Raw genomic sequence first — 13,538 nt, 5'->3', positions numbered from 1 at the left:
GACCTTCCCAGAAACTTGATCACCGTAAGATTGGCCCCTTCACAATCACGGAGAAGATCAACTCGGTCACATATCGCCTCAAGCTTCCCCCATCCTACAAAATTCACAACGTCTTCCATGTCTCCCTTCTTGAACCACGTTTCACCATTCCGGAGCGAACTGAGCCAGAACCCACCCCACCAGAAGAAGTCGAAGGACAGGAGGAATGGATTGTGGAAGACATTCTTGACTCCCGTATTCGACGCACGCACCTTCAGTACCTCATCAAGTGGCAGGGTTGGCCAAGCTCGGAGAACACATGGGAGCCAGTGGAACACCTTGCCCGATGTCAAGAGCTTGTCGCCCAGTTCCACCAAAAGTACCCCGACAAACCCCGACCAAAGCCTGCCAACATCAAAACAACATCCGGACGCCGTGGCTAAAGGAGGGGGTGATGTTATGGACGACGCGTCCATACCATGCGCTTACCTCATGACAGCATCCCAACAGTCAGTCAATGTCAATTCCCTGTCAAAACCTGACATCTGCCAAAACTCGCAGCCGCACGCAGCCGCGCTACCCCACACCTGCCACTGCCTTCATTTTCTCCACGCAGCCGCACGTAGCCACACCTTCCAACACTCGGCGCTTACAAACCCTTCTCCATACTTCCCCACGTACCCGCCCACAGCCTCAGCGTAGCCACCCCATCCCCAGTCTTCTGTTTCCATACTTCCCCACCCTTGGCGCTTCTCTTGGCTTCCCTCTCATTCCGTACCCTTCTGCTTCCCCACGCTTCCCCAGCCTTCCCAGAAAAACATGAATAGCCGCCTCCCCTGAGCTCCCCACTTCCTGATCCCCCAGCACATCAACACCAGTTCTTCCGAGTCTTGTTCTAGTTCTTGTTTCGGTCTGAATACCATTACCTGTCAACAACCTGCACCACAAGTCGCCTCTATTTCCATCGGCTCCGCCCATTCATAACATGGACAACATTTTCATTTTCTCGAAGACCTTAGCCGAACATCAGGGACACGTCGATCGTATCCTGAAAAAACTTGAAGAACATGCCCTTTTCATCAAGCCTTCAAAGTGCGTATGGGCTAAAGAAGAACTCGAATGGTGTGGACATATTGTCGGAAGACATGGAGTTCGCATCGCGCCCTCGAAAATCCAAGCTATCAAGGATTGGGCTACTCCAAAGTCAACAAAAGGAGTTCAAAGCTTTCTCGGGTTCACGAACTATTTCCTCGACTTCGTACAAGGTTATTCGGACATCGGTCTGCCCCTATCAAGTATTCAATCTTTAAAAGTCAAATTTCGATGGGGTCCTGAGCATCAAGAGGCATTTCAAAAGTTGAAAGAAGCGTTGATCAATGTGCCTACGCTAGCAACAATCGATGAAACCAAGCCAATTTACATCTATACCGACTCATCAGGCTACGCTATCGCTGGCTGGATTGGACAACCATCTGGCGATGAAACGATCCCTACGAATCTGCCTACTCTCGTCGGACAATGGAAGAAGTGACCTCGGCTCCGGCCTATGGTCTTCTTTTCTAGAAAGATGAAGGATGCAGAAACTCGATATCCTACGCACGAACAGGAGTTATTAGCTCTTGTCAAGATGTTGGTCGCCAATCGACCATATCTCATCGGTCATTACTTCCGATGTTTTAGCGATGCCAAGGGACTCGAAATCATCCAAACGCAACCCCATTTGAGCAGAAGACAAGCCAATTGGGTGGAGAAGCTACAAGAGTATGATTTCGACATCCAGTATTTACCTGGACAATGGAATCATATCGCCGACATGCTCTCCCGCAAGCCAATCTATGCGCCTCGGTGTGTAGATTGTCAACGACGCCTCGACATGCATACGCAGATCAGCAACATGCTTGTCAACGAACCTTCCTCCAATGCCACAACACACGTTCCACAAAACTCACCTACCTGCTCAGAAGAAGGATGGAAAAAAGCGCTATGCGAAGATCCATATTCGGATTATCTCAATGGAATCTCTCGAAAGCCTCAACACGAGAAAACTTCAAAAGAACTCCGTTATACGTTCGAAAATGGATTAGTACGACACGAAGGACGTCTATACGTTCCTGAAGACATTCGCCCGAAGATTTTGCGGAAATTCCATGACGAACTCGCCACCGGAGGACATCTCGGTGTTACGAAGACTCTTGCGAGAATTCTTGCGGACTATTACTGGCCTACCGTACGCTCCGACGTCATCAAATACGTTGGAACTTGCAAATCCTGTTGACAATTCAAACCTGGTCATCGTCGATACGGATTTCTCAACCTCTTCCTATACCTTTTGGAAGATGGCACACAATCGGATTCGACATTTTCAAAGTAGATGAAACAAACTCTTGTCTCGTCTGCTCTGATTACCTTTCCGGACGTGTGATTCTGACACCGATCAGGAAAACAATTACTGGACGCAAACTAGCCCAAGTCTTTCTAGATCATGTTTGGAAACATGTCGGTACGCCAAAAGTCTTCGTTACGGATCGCGAACCTCGCGCACTTTCCGACTTCTTCCTCGCATTTGATATTCTCCTCAGCGTAAAACACGAATTCACTACGGCTTGTCACCAGCAAACCGACGGCAAAGTTGAGCGAGCCATCCAAACCCTGGAAAGGCTTTGGAAGCAATATCTCAACTACGACAAAAGCAATTGGAAGAAACTATTGCCTTTAATCGAATTCGCATACAACACCGCTCCGAGGGAGGAATATGCAGGTTTATCACAATTCGAAGTAGATCTCGGACGTTCTCCAATCCTCCCAGGTTGGAATCCAACACTCGAAGGACAAGAACTCAAACTTCAAGCTGTAGATCGAAACGAAATTGAACTCTTCAAGAAAGGGCAGGAGGACATCGCCCGTATCGTACGCGAAAACCTTCAGAGATCACGAGATCAACTCGCACGTCAACACGACAAAGGTCGAACGCCAATCGCATACAAAATTGGCGACCTCGTCGATCTGAATCGACAAGGAATCAACCTAGAAGGAGACGCTCGAAGAGGACTTCGATACTCAGCTACGTGGATCGGACCATTCAAAATCATCGCACTGGGAGCACTTCCTGATACCTACGAACTTGATTTATCACCATCGAAGATCAGCGGCATCTGGCCCATCTTTTACGTCGATATTTTACGACCACATCACGAAGAGCAATACCCACAACGTGCAGTTCCACAACCTCCTCCACCAATCCAAGAACGCGGACAACCCGAATGGGTTGTAGAAGACATCATCGACGAGCAACCCGCCGTACGAAATCTTCTAGTCAAATGGCTCGGTTATCCTGACCCTACTTGGGAACCTGAATCCGCACTTCGCTACACGCCTGCCTACAAACGATGGCAAAAAGCTCACCCACAATCTTTGTGGATACGGAGACAAACAGCATAGAGCATCTCATATCACATCACACGCGCGGCGACGCAAGAACCGACCTTACACACACATATCACACATGACGTCGGCTTAGGGACGCCTTTGCCTCAAACACACACATCACACAGTGCGTCAACACTATAAAATGAACAAGTGTGTCAACACTTTAAAATGAACATGAGCTCTCCCTTTCTTCACATATCCCTCGTAGTTCACCTCTTATATATTTGGCGCCCTCCTCAGGATCTGAGGGAGGCGTCGGGGATATCTCATATTCACTTGTATTTCATATTTTATCTCTTTACTTCTACTTGATCCGAGACCCGGGCTGGCCACCCGAGCTCTCTGTGATACATTACATAAGGCGCCAAGCCTCACTGAAGCCACGCAAGCCCCACTGGCAGCCCATATATAAAGCTGTCAGTCGAGCGGCCGCTGCGAAGAGCTTCTTACTTTTTTCTTCACTACAATACACTGCTCTCAGCCCTCTCAGAAGGGCCCAATATCGTCTACGCTTCCCCTGACGTTACGCCACACCCTCTCCAAAACTCAACAACCGTAAGATTGGGCCATTCACAATCATCGAAAAAATCAAACCAGTTGCCTACCGTCTCAAACTTCCGCCTACCTACAAAATCCACGATGTCTTCCATCTCACCTTCCTCGAAACCCGCTACACCATTCCCGAGCACCATGAACCCGAGTCAGCTCCACCAGAAGAAGCCGAAGGCCAGGAGGAATGAATTGTAGAAGACGTTCCGGACTCCCGCATCCAGCGCCACCGCCTCCGGTACCTTATCAAATGGCAGGGTTAGCCAATCTTGGAGAAGACATGGGAGCCAGTGAAACACCTGGTCCGATGTCAAGAGCTTGTCAGCAGTTCCACCACAAGTACCCCAGCAAATCACGACCAAACCCCCAGGTTCCCAAACCCAACATCAAAACAACATCGGGAGGACGCGGCAAAAGGAGGGGGTGATGTTATGGATGACGCGTCCATACCATAAGCTTACTTCATGACAGCACGCTGACAGCCGTCAATGTCAATTGCCTGTCAAACCTGACACCTGGATGCAGCCGCACCCCTCCACACCTATGTTCTCCACGCAGCTGGACACAGCCGCATGTAGCCTCACCCGCCCACACTTGGTGCTTACAAACCTTCCCCACCCTCGGCGCTTCTCCTGCCTTCTCTCTTCTTTCATGCCCCTGCTTGCCCATGCTTCCCCCTGTCTTCCCAGAAAAGCAGAAGTAGCCGCCTCCCCTCATCTCCCCTCTCCTGATTCCCCAGCAGATCAACACCAGTTCTTTTCAACTCCTGTTTTAGTTCTTGTTCCTTGTGTTGCCAATACAATCTCCTGCCTCCTATCGCTCTCGCTCTGTCTTCTCTTCCTCGCTTCCGTCTCCGTCGTCAAGGTCGTCGAGATTATAAAATCAAGATTGGCATCGTTGACACCGGTAGCTAGCGTCAAGCCGCTGTGGTTTTTCAATCACAGTAATCTCTTCGGTGTAATGCTCCTCTTGATCTCGGGCTTCCTTGAGCTCAAGGGCAAGCTGCCCATAGATTTCCTTGATTTCTTTAGCACGAGCTTTGGCAGCCGGATTGACGGATTCAGAGGTAGCAGAGGCAGCAAGACTGAAACGGGGGTGGAGACCATAGTTGGCGTAGAAGGGAGTAGTCTGGGATGCGGACTGGAGAGTGTAGTTTAGGGATAGAAGAATGGAGGCGTTTTGTGTCCGCTTGTTCTCCTTTCCAAGTGTCAACCAGTCTTCCTTTTTCAGTGGGTGGAGTTACCCGTCACCGCACCGCACCCGTCACCGCACCCGTGTCCCAGGTCATCATTGGGCTTGGTGTGCATACCGGATCTGGCAAGCATTCCATTCAGCATACAAGCGACCTACGTTACCTCCTCACCGCTGTTGGCATCGTTGCTGTCGTTCGCTCCGGTAGAGAATGACCCCCTCCGCCCCACATCTGCACGATCTAATACGGTACGACCACGGCAAAAGTCAACTCCTGGAGAAGTCGAACCCCTAGCATTCTACGGAACTGCCCCGGAGATGGATCGCTGACTGTGTACCATTTAACATTAACGCCGCCAGAAGCTCGGCAAAGAAGGATTCCATTGTCTATATTAAAGTCCATAGAGGGTTAAGGCGTTTCCAACTGACGGATTTCGACAGTACGCGTGGATCTGTCACTTCCCCGCTCTCTCGCTGTTCGTCTGCGCAGTCGACAGCTGTGCGATCCGGCTTCCCCATGCGTCCTGCCCCACTCTCCACGGCTTCCCCTCGCACTCCTGACGTCCTGGCCCAGATAGCTCGTCGAAGAGACTGAGGCAGATTATTAGTGGGTCGCTTATAAAACCATGCCGCGGGCCGACCCCCCGGCTGTCGCCCGCTACCGTGGTCTTCCAGTCGCTCCAGTGTGACATCTTCTCTACTATTCAAGTCGGGATTTCATCCGCTGCCCCCCATTACTGCTTCTCCAGCTTATAGCACTCAGGCGCTGTTCAGTGATGTCTGCCACCAACGCAATTGCTCTCCCCAGTGCCACCCGTCGTCTGCTCCGCGATCTGGCCGAGATCAACGCCTCTCCTGTCGACGCCAACATCACTGCCGCCCCACTCGAAGACAACATCTACGAATGGCACGTCAACTTGCGTAGCACCGTAGTTTCGACCGACGACGGCAGTGACGCTGATGGCATCATGTCCCTCACCCTTCACCTCGTGCTTGTCTTCCCCAAGCAGTATCCCCTTGACCCGCCTAGCGTCACCCTCTGCACTCCGGTCCCGCACGCCAACGTCGTTCAGTCCCTCGGAGGATACAGAATTTGCCTTGACATGCTCGACGTCAACAAGAACAATCCGTACGAAGGCTGGTCCAGGTCGTACACCGTCGCCAGCCTCCTCAGGCAGCTGCAAGCGTTCATTTTCGATACTGCGTTGATGTATTCCACCGACCACGGCACAATAGGTGATGCTGTGCGGACGGCGAGGATGTTTGAATGCACCCGTTGCGGCCACGGTCAAGGAAATGGGAAGAGAGCGGTCTGGCCAGCTTTCCCTACGAAAGAGGAAATGAGCAAGGTCACCAAGCTTGTTGTTCGCCGCGCACCTGTTTCTCGTCGTCCGCGAATTGTTTCTTCTGCCCATTCCACCCCGGCATCCGAAAATCAGCAGGAAGAGGACGAATGGACTGTTGTGCAGTCTCGTCGTGCCAAGCGTGTCGGAATGGCGGAGAAGGTCTACGGGTCCCCCAAGACCTTGGTCAAGGCCAGTGGAACCGGATTTGTTGCAAAAGCGCGGGGTGTTCAAGCGCCGAAGCCTACTTATGCTGGCGTTAGCTCGTGGGCTGTCCTAGCGGCCGCCGCGGAGAAAACACAATTACCAAAGCAGATTCACAAGGCCTCTCCGGGGACCCTCGTCATCAGGGAGAAGAAGAGGGCAGACCCCATCGCACCTCCCCCTCAGTCGCTTACTGAGCTTCGCCAGCTGGTGGTCTCCACCCCGTCCACCGCCCGCCCTGCGTCAGTCACATCTTTAGCAAACCAAGAAGCGGAACACGCAGTTTGTTTCCCGTCCTCAGACCCGCTGTCTGCAGGACTGTTCGCGACGCTCCCTTACGAGCTCCTCTTCCGCATCGTGACTCAATGCGGTTTGACGGGAAACGATGTGCTCAGCCTCTCCGCCACATGCCGGCACATGCATTTGGTCTGTGAGGACGGGCGCGTGTGGCGGGACTTGTTTTCCCTATACGCCGGGCGTTCGCGCTACGCATCCGTCACGGCCGCAACGATGGCAGACTGGAAATCCGCGTTTGCAATGGAGGTCAACTGTGTTGCTGACGGCATGAGATGTTTCGCAAGCAAGCTGACATGGGAAGAGGACATCCTGGGTCTCCCAATAACCTATACCGTCAATCCAAAAACGAAATGCGTCGACTACATCGCGTGCGAAGTCGAGATGTTGAGTCGGAGCGCATTCCACGAAGACAAGGTCCGCAAATCCGTTTGGAACACCGATTTCTCCGAGTGGTGTCCCGTCTACCTTACCCACGAGCACTTCACGCGCGCCTTGCCGGACATTCAAGCATTCCTCATCAAGATGTCGCCGGAACGCGGGACCAGGGTGTTTGATGCGACGATGGCACTGGACGTCCTTCCCAAGATGATGAATACGCTCATTGTCCAGCTTTGCGATCACGGCGTCGCGGCTTCAGCCCGGGCCATTGAGGGTTATTTCCTGCTTCACCGCCTTCTGGCCGCCCTCATCGAACGGTACCCGTCCCTTCAGAAGCGAATAGACAGCCGGATCGATGCGTTTGTCAATTCAGAAGCCGCTCGGATGAAGAGCGCCACCCCTTCTCTCGGCAACCTCCTCCCCGTCCTTCCATTCTCATCCAGGCATCGCTGGGCAGCTCCGCGCGTGGCCAACGCATTTCTGTCCGAGTCGGCCGACCGCGCGGTACTGTGGGTGTGTCACAAGTATCCGGAGCTCGCAGAGACGACGGAGGGGTCGGGCTCCGTCAAGCCCGACATGGCGCTGCTGAAGAAGGTCTGGGACGCGCAGGTCGTCTCGAAGAGGCTGATGATGTTCCATGTTTGCTTCTTGAGCTACTTTGACACGGACTCGAAGGCGAGCGGATTCTTGGATGCAAGTGACCAGTTCTACGGCAGGCCGCCCAAGAAGATTGTCGATCTTTTCCAGGTACATCGAGGAAACACTAGGTCGTGAACTCGAGCGAGTACATCATGCTAAGTCTGTTCGTCCTACAGAGCCACACCAAAAACATCCTCGCTGTATCCACATGGCCCGCCTACTACGCCATCATGCAACAACAGTGCCCCTCGCCCGGTCAACTCACCGCTGCATGGTCCCAATCGATACGCAACTCCCTCCGCAAAAAGTATCACACCCGGGGGATGGATTTCACCAAGATTCACAAATCAGGAGTGTCCAAGATCCTTCTCAAAGGGCAGTCGTATAGTGCACCCCCAGACGTAAGGAAGGTTTTCATGAAGGAGACATGGCGGTACGCGGAAGATTTGCGGTTCCTCGATGCTACCTGCTCGGCCTTCGACTTTGAAGGTAGGCATCTGGAGTTCTTTCCTCTACGGCCTGCAAAGATCCCCCCAAAACGTTAATGTTAATTCTCGCATTAGGAAAGCATCTTGTGAACCTTGACTTCAGCAGGCCCACTGCTCTCTCCGGCGCCATCAAACACAGTGGTGATATCGTAGACCATAGGCTCCGACACGGCACCCACACCATCACCGTCAACATCCGCCTGCTGCCCCCTACCGTTCGCGCGCTGGTGTTCTGCATGTCAGCTTATGCAGGCTCCACCCTCGCCGACATCAAATCGCCCACAGTCCGCCTGGAAACCCCTGTCGTCGAGGGGAACAAAACAAGCACGACCGAGACCACGGAGTTGTGCTCGTACAACTTCAAATCGTCACCTGAGGAGTTGGGGGATCGGACTAATATCATAATGTGCGTCTTGTGGAGACGGGCAACGGAGGCGCGGTGGGAAGTCAAGGCCGTTGGAGAACTGGGATATGGGAAAGTCCCTGACTATAATAGAATGCTCCCGGACTTACGGAGGGTAGTCGCGGGACTTGCTTGACCTGCGTCGAAGACAAACTTCCAAAGGAGGCGCTGGTCGTCAACCTGAATGTATATACACGTGTATTTATGTATTTGCTCGCTTATCGAGTTCCACGGAAGCGTTGGCAAGTGATGACTCTGCCGCATTGGCCGTTGGTTGTTGGTTTGAGTTATGCGAGTCCGACCGGGCGTTGACAGTTCCTACGGAATGGGCGAGATTTCACAACCTGTCGGAAGTCGAAAGCGTGGCCAGAGACTGCTCACGTAACGCGTGCTCCCTCTTGGTTCTAACTTCCCCCCAAGGCGCGCCGACCCCAACAAAAAGCAAAGACTCCAAGCTGACTCCTAGAGTGCAAGCGGCCGTGGCCATCGTCAATGAAGCCTGGAGCAAGCGCAAGCAATGGATCCCGAGGAAGCAGCACCTCTGGACCACCCCGTAGAGACCACTTCACAGCAAGCAGACTGGCAGTTCACCGCCCGTCACCGCCTGGATGCCTTTCTCGCGCGATGCCGCTCCCGCCCAGAGTCCGTGCGGGGTGTCCGCAGCATCACCCTTAGAGAGCGCAACGGCAACACAGGAGTCATGTTGGGCTGGTTCAACGACGAAGAGGACGATTTGCTCATCACACCTGAGGATGTTGAAGTCTTTGCAGGTGCATGCTCCAATTTGGATCGACTGCAGCTCGATTGGGATAACTTCGACTTTGCTTCGGAGAACTTTACCGTGCCGGCCCTCATTCCTTTGGCGTCTCGGCTCGGGTCACTGTCCCTTGGCGACTACTCCCCTGGTAGGGATGCGCAAGTTGCGTTCATGCAGGAGTACCTCCCCGCGGCGGCAAACACCCTGCAAACTCTTTCATTGCGAAGAAGCTTGTTCCTGACAGAACCGATGTGGCAGAGCATGACGCACCATCTCCAGGCGCTGGTAAAGCTCTCTATAGCATTTCCGGAAGACCTTGCTTCCTGGCAGTCGGAAGAACGGGACTTTGGGGCACCCGTGACGATTTCGGCTTCAGCTTGGCTCGCTTCGGACCTCCATAAGCTTTCTAGCCTGCGACACTTGCGGCTGAAATACAGCGGTGAATGGACCCCGCCGGACCTCCAGCAAGTCGAGGTGCGGCACCCGGCGGTCACTACTCTCGACGTTTCTCCGATTTTGATGCTTTCCCCCAGGTCATTACAAGAACGATGCTTGCCGCAACTGAAAGAGCTCTTCCTCACAGCGCGGTCTACCGAGATAGATTTCTGGGAGCAACACCGCGTGCCGCATAGAAGCCTGGTCGTGAGGCAACACAGGCTTCTGAAAGCGCTGATGGACACACCGGGCTTCGGGCGTTTGTCGCGGTTGAGTCTGCGCAACAGGAGCGTCGCCAGCGTCATCGATGCGGGCATTGTGGACGGCATTTTCCGAGCGGGAACAAGCCTGCAAGAGCTAGTCCTGCCTGGCACAACCACGCTATCGACCTCCAGTTCCGGTCTGCAAGTGGAAACGAACAGTGACGGTGTTTCGGTCCGTCGATCTTTCATGATTCGGTGACGAATGGTTGAATATTTTTGTTCATGGGCGTATGTGCTTTCGAATACGTAGACTTTTAAACACCGGGGTACCAAATAAATGAATGGCATCAACATATTCGGACCAGGTTACATATACATGAAGTTGCACCACTGAGGAAGACGGGAACGCCGCTGGTGGGACTCTCAGTTGTACGCGAGATATAATACCATGTCCATACGAGGGTATCATTTCATGCCGTGTGCGATTTCTTCAAGTTCCCGGAGCAGCTCTGGAGTACTGACTCGCTGACCAGGATCCGCATCCAACATCCTGGCAAGCAATGGATATGTCAGAGGCGGAATGTCAGCGCCGCCGCCGCTCGTGTCTCTGCCAACAGTCCCGCTAGCATCCAACAGACACTTCTTCCTCAACTCCTCCACTTTGGCTAACCACCTCCTCATTTCCACATCCCCTCCTTCATCCCACACCGCCGGCAAGAGCCAGTTCCCGTCCGGTAAACGTACAAGCCTTAAAGCGAAAAGCATAACAATCCCAAGTTCCCAGACATCGGCCTCAGGTCCTTTCCTCTTCAACAGGAATTCCGGCGGTGCGTAGCTCGGCGTTCCCGACGGGTTGAAGTAGTCTTTGGGCAGTACATCGAGATCCAGCGCGGCACCGAAATCGATTAGCACCGCGTGATGGTCCTCGGGTGACCAGACGATGTTGTCGGGTTTGATATCGTCGTGAACCAGGTTCAGAGAATGGAGATGCGACACCGCGGAGGTTACCTGTTTCCAGACAAGGATAGCGGAGGATGGTGGTATTGTACACCTTTGACTAGAATCAAGGAACTTGTCGAGACTTTGACCCTGCTCGTGCCGCAGGGTGAGGGTCAAGTAGTGCTGATCGTAAGACAAGAGCTGGGTGATATTTCCATGGTTCCCAACCCGGCGAAGAGCGGCTACTTCGCTGAGGAAGCGGCGCCGTGTGCGAGGGTCGCTCTGATTTTTGCAGCGCTTTATGACTGCCTTGGTAGTGCCGTTCCAAAGGCAGGCTTCTATTGTTGAGTGGTAGGTCTGTGCGAGAATGGTTGTCATCTTGCTGCTTCTGCTAAGGGCGTATTGACGAGGAATTCTAAGGATGTGGAGTCTGGCCGCGTGTGTCCTACAATCCTATCCGCCATTTGTGCGGCGCAACAATCACTGCTGCAGTCCAGAAAAGACGAGAGAGGACGAGGGGACAACGAGAGAGGGAGGGATACTGGTAAGGAGGGAGCGAGGGGAGGAGAGAGAAAGGGGGGATGGGTTGGTTACGTGTGAGGAGAGCGAAGGGAGGCGGAAGGAGGAAGCAAGGAGGCCTGTCCCACGCGTTTGCTTGCGTAATCAGAACGTCGCGTCGCGTCTTGCATGCAAAAAGTTGGAACCAAAACGTGGCGACTTGGCCTTTGTGGCAAACCTGCTGGGGGCTGAAGGCCTCGACGCGAAAAGGAGGAGACCTTGGCAAGCAAATAGGCCGGTGTGTCGTGGCCATATCCAGATGCAAATTGTATGCTTCCTTCTCCGTTTTCTTGCCACAATGCAGACCATTCTGCCCACCGCCGACCGCCTTCTCTCCATTGTTCAAAAAGTTGTCCCATATAGGAGGTAGCACGTAGCACCCTGCATGGTCGCGGAACGCCTCCGTGTCCGACTACAATCGGGTTGCCTTCCTTTTCGGATTTTACCGTTGTATAGTTCCAAATTCCATATTGGCATGTGGTGAATTAGAGAGGCTGCTGATATGGAGTTGTCGCGTAGTAACCAACGACCACACCGATCGAGGTACCTTGCCGCTGCCCATGGAAATGGGCCACGTAAAAGATGGGTCTGGTCGACGGGGAGAAGGGGGAAAGGAATTGTCTGTGCCCAGGGAAAGGATATAAAAGGCGCCGCAGGATTGTAGGGCCCAAAACTCACCACCATCTACAGCTGCCACTAAGACATAGGCTCTCACCTCACTTCCTCACAAAAAAAGAAAAGATGTCCACCCCATCAGTAGTCCTCATCACCGGCATCACCGCCCGCGGCCTCGGCGCCTCGCTCGCCATCCAGCTCGCCAAAACCCCCACCCAATACAAAGTCTACGGCACGCTCCGGTCGCTCGCCAAAGCGGAGGAGTTCTACAAGGAGGCGCGGGAGAAGGGCGTTGAGGGGACTAGTGTAGGAATCTTGGAGCTGGATGTTACAGATGCGGGGAGTTGTAAGAAGGCTGTGCAGGAGCTTGTGGACAAGGAGGGGAGGATTGATGTGTTGGTAAATAACGCCGGGGCGGGGTTCGTGCAGACGATCGAGTCCGCGAGTGAGGAACAGATCCAGAACTGCTTTGATGTTAACTTCTTTAGCGCTTACCGGTACGTCATTACAGCTCATTGTTCATACACTCATGTTATTTCCGAACACTAACACTCCTGTCCCATCTCTCAGTATGTGCCGCCTGACAATCCCGCACATGCGTGCCCAAAACAGCGGCCGCATCATCAACATCTCGTCCATCGGCGGTCTCGTGGGCCAACCCTTCAACGAAACCTACTGCGCGGCCAAATGCGCCCTCGACTCGCTCGCCGAATCCTTCAACGGCACGCTCTGGAAATGGAACATCCACGTGTCCAGTTTCTGCCCCGGTGCGATCACCTCCGCTTTCGCTGGGACGGCGATGAAGACGCTTGCAGGGCAGGATGTTGGGGACGCCTACAAGCCGGTGTTGGATGAGTATGTCAAGAACTTGACCGCGCGGTATTCATTGCCGGAGGCTGCGAACTCGCGGCAGACGCCGGAGGAGTGTGCGGCGGATGTGGTGGCGATTATTGAGGCGGAGAGGCCGAAGGTGCGTTATGCGACGCATACCGTGAAGGAGTTGGTTGATAAGAAGTTTGTGGAGGATGGGGGCGACAAAATTGTAGGGTTCTTGAGGAATAGGTACTTTCCGGCGGACTTTCCTAGTGCTTGATTCGTTGGTTGCGAACTTTGGTGAACCTTAGAATAAAAGTG

General features: G+C 53.4%; 4 protein-coding genes across 4 annotated transcripts; 3 read left to right on the top strand and 1 right to left on the bottom strand.

Moving 5' to 3' along the window:
- Positions 1-5,651: 5,651 nt before the first annotated feature.
- On the top strand, positions 5,652-9,130 carry EV422DRAFT_535255 (uncharacterized protein). Its single transcript, XM_053070733.1, has 3 exons — positions 5,652-8,114; positions 8,183-8,495; positions 8,570-9,130. The coding sequence occupies exons 1-3, from the start codon at positions 5,922-5,924 to the stop codon at positions 9,031-9,033; spliced, it is 2,970 nt and encodes a 989-aa protein (XP_052924049.1). The 5' UTR covers positions 5,652-5,921; the 3' UTR covers positions 9,034-9,130.
- A 93-nt stretch (positions 9,131-9,223) lies between these two features.
- Positions 9,224-10,666, top strand: EV422DRAFT_119321 (uncharacterized protein). Its single transcript, XM_053064655.1, has one exon. The coding sequence runs from the start codon at positions 9,415-9,417 to the stop codon at positions 10,549-10,551; it is 1,137 nt and encodes a 378-aa protein (XP_052924048.1). The 5' UTR covers positions 9,224-9,414; the 3' UTR covers positions 10,552-10,666.
- A 391-nt stretch (positions 10,667-11,057) lies between these two features.
- EV422DRAFT_481751 (kinase-like domain-containing protein) lies at positions 11,058-11,483 on the bottom strand (the record flags this gene model as incomplete). The annotated part of the gene is made up of 1 exon (XM_053067315.1): positions 11,058-11,483. A coding segment is annotated over one exon (426 nt), but the record flags the coding sequence as incomplete, so codon positions are not given.
- Positions 11,484-12,530: 1,047 nt separating this feature from the next.
- On the top strand, positions 12,531-13,497 carry EV422DRAFT_498152 (uncharacterized protein; the record flags this gene model as incomplete). Its single annotated transcript, XM_053067993.1, has 2 exons — positions 12,531-12,901; positions 12,975-13,497. 2 exons carry the CDS (start codon positions 12,531-12,533, stop codon positions 13,495-13,497), a joined length of 894 nt encoding a protein of 297 aa, XP_052924046.1.
- Between the last annotated feature and the right edge of the window lie 41 nt (positions 13,498-13,538).

Source organism: Fimicolochytrium jonesii, assembly GCF_025526975.1.
Source record: "Fimicolochytrium jonesii strain JEL569 chromosome Unknown EV422scaffold_18, whole genome shotgun sequence".
In the NCBI taxonomy this organism is placed as follows: Eukaryota; Fungi; Chytridiomycota; class Chytridiomycetes; order Spizellomycetales; family Powellomycetaceae; genus Fimicolochytrium; species Fimicolochytrium jonesii.
Note: the sequence above shows the minus strand (reverse complement) of the source record. Positions and strands in the feature narration are given on the sequence as shown.

Bases quoted from the DNA above. Each gene is read 5' to 3' on its own strand.
- EV422DRAFT_535255 (XM_053070733.1), top strand. From the start codon at position 5,922: ATGTCTGCCACCAACGCAATTGCTCTCCCCAGTGCCACCCGTCGTCTG. The intron at 8,115-8,182 runs GTACATCGAGGA...TTCGTCCTACAG, and splicing joins AGATTGTCGATCTTTTCCAG to AGCCACACCAAAAACATCCT. The intron at 8,496-8,569 runs GTAGGCATCTGG...TTCTCGCATTAG, and splicing joins CTCGGCCTTCGACTTTGAAG to GAAAGCATCTTGTGAACCTT.
- EV422DRAFT_119321 (XM_053064655.1), top strand. From the start codon at position 9,415: ATGGATCCCGAGGAAGCAGCACCTCTGGACCACCCCGTAGAGACCACT.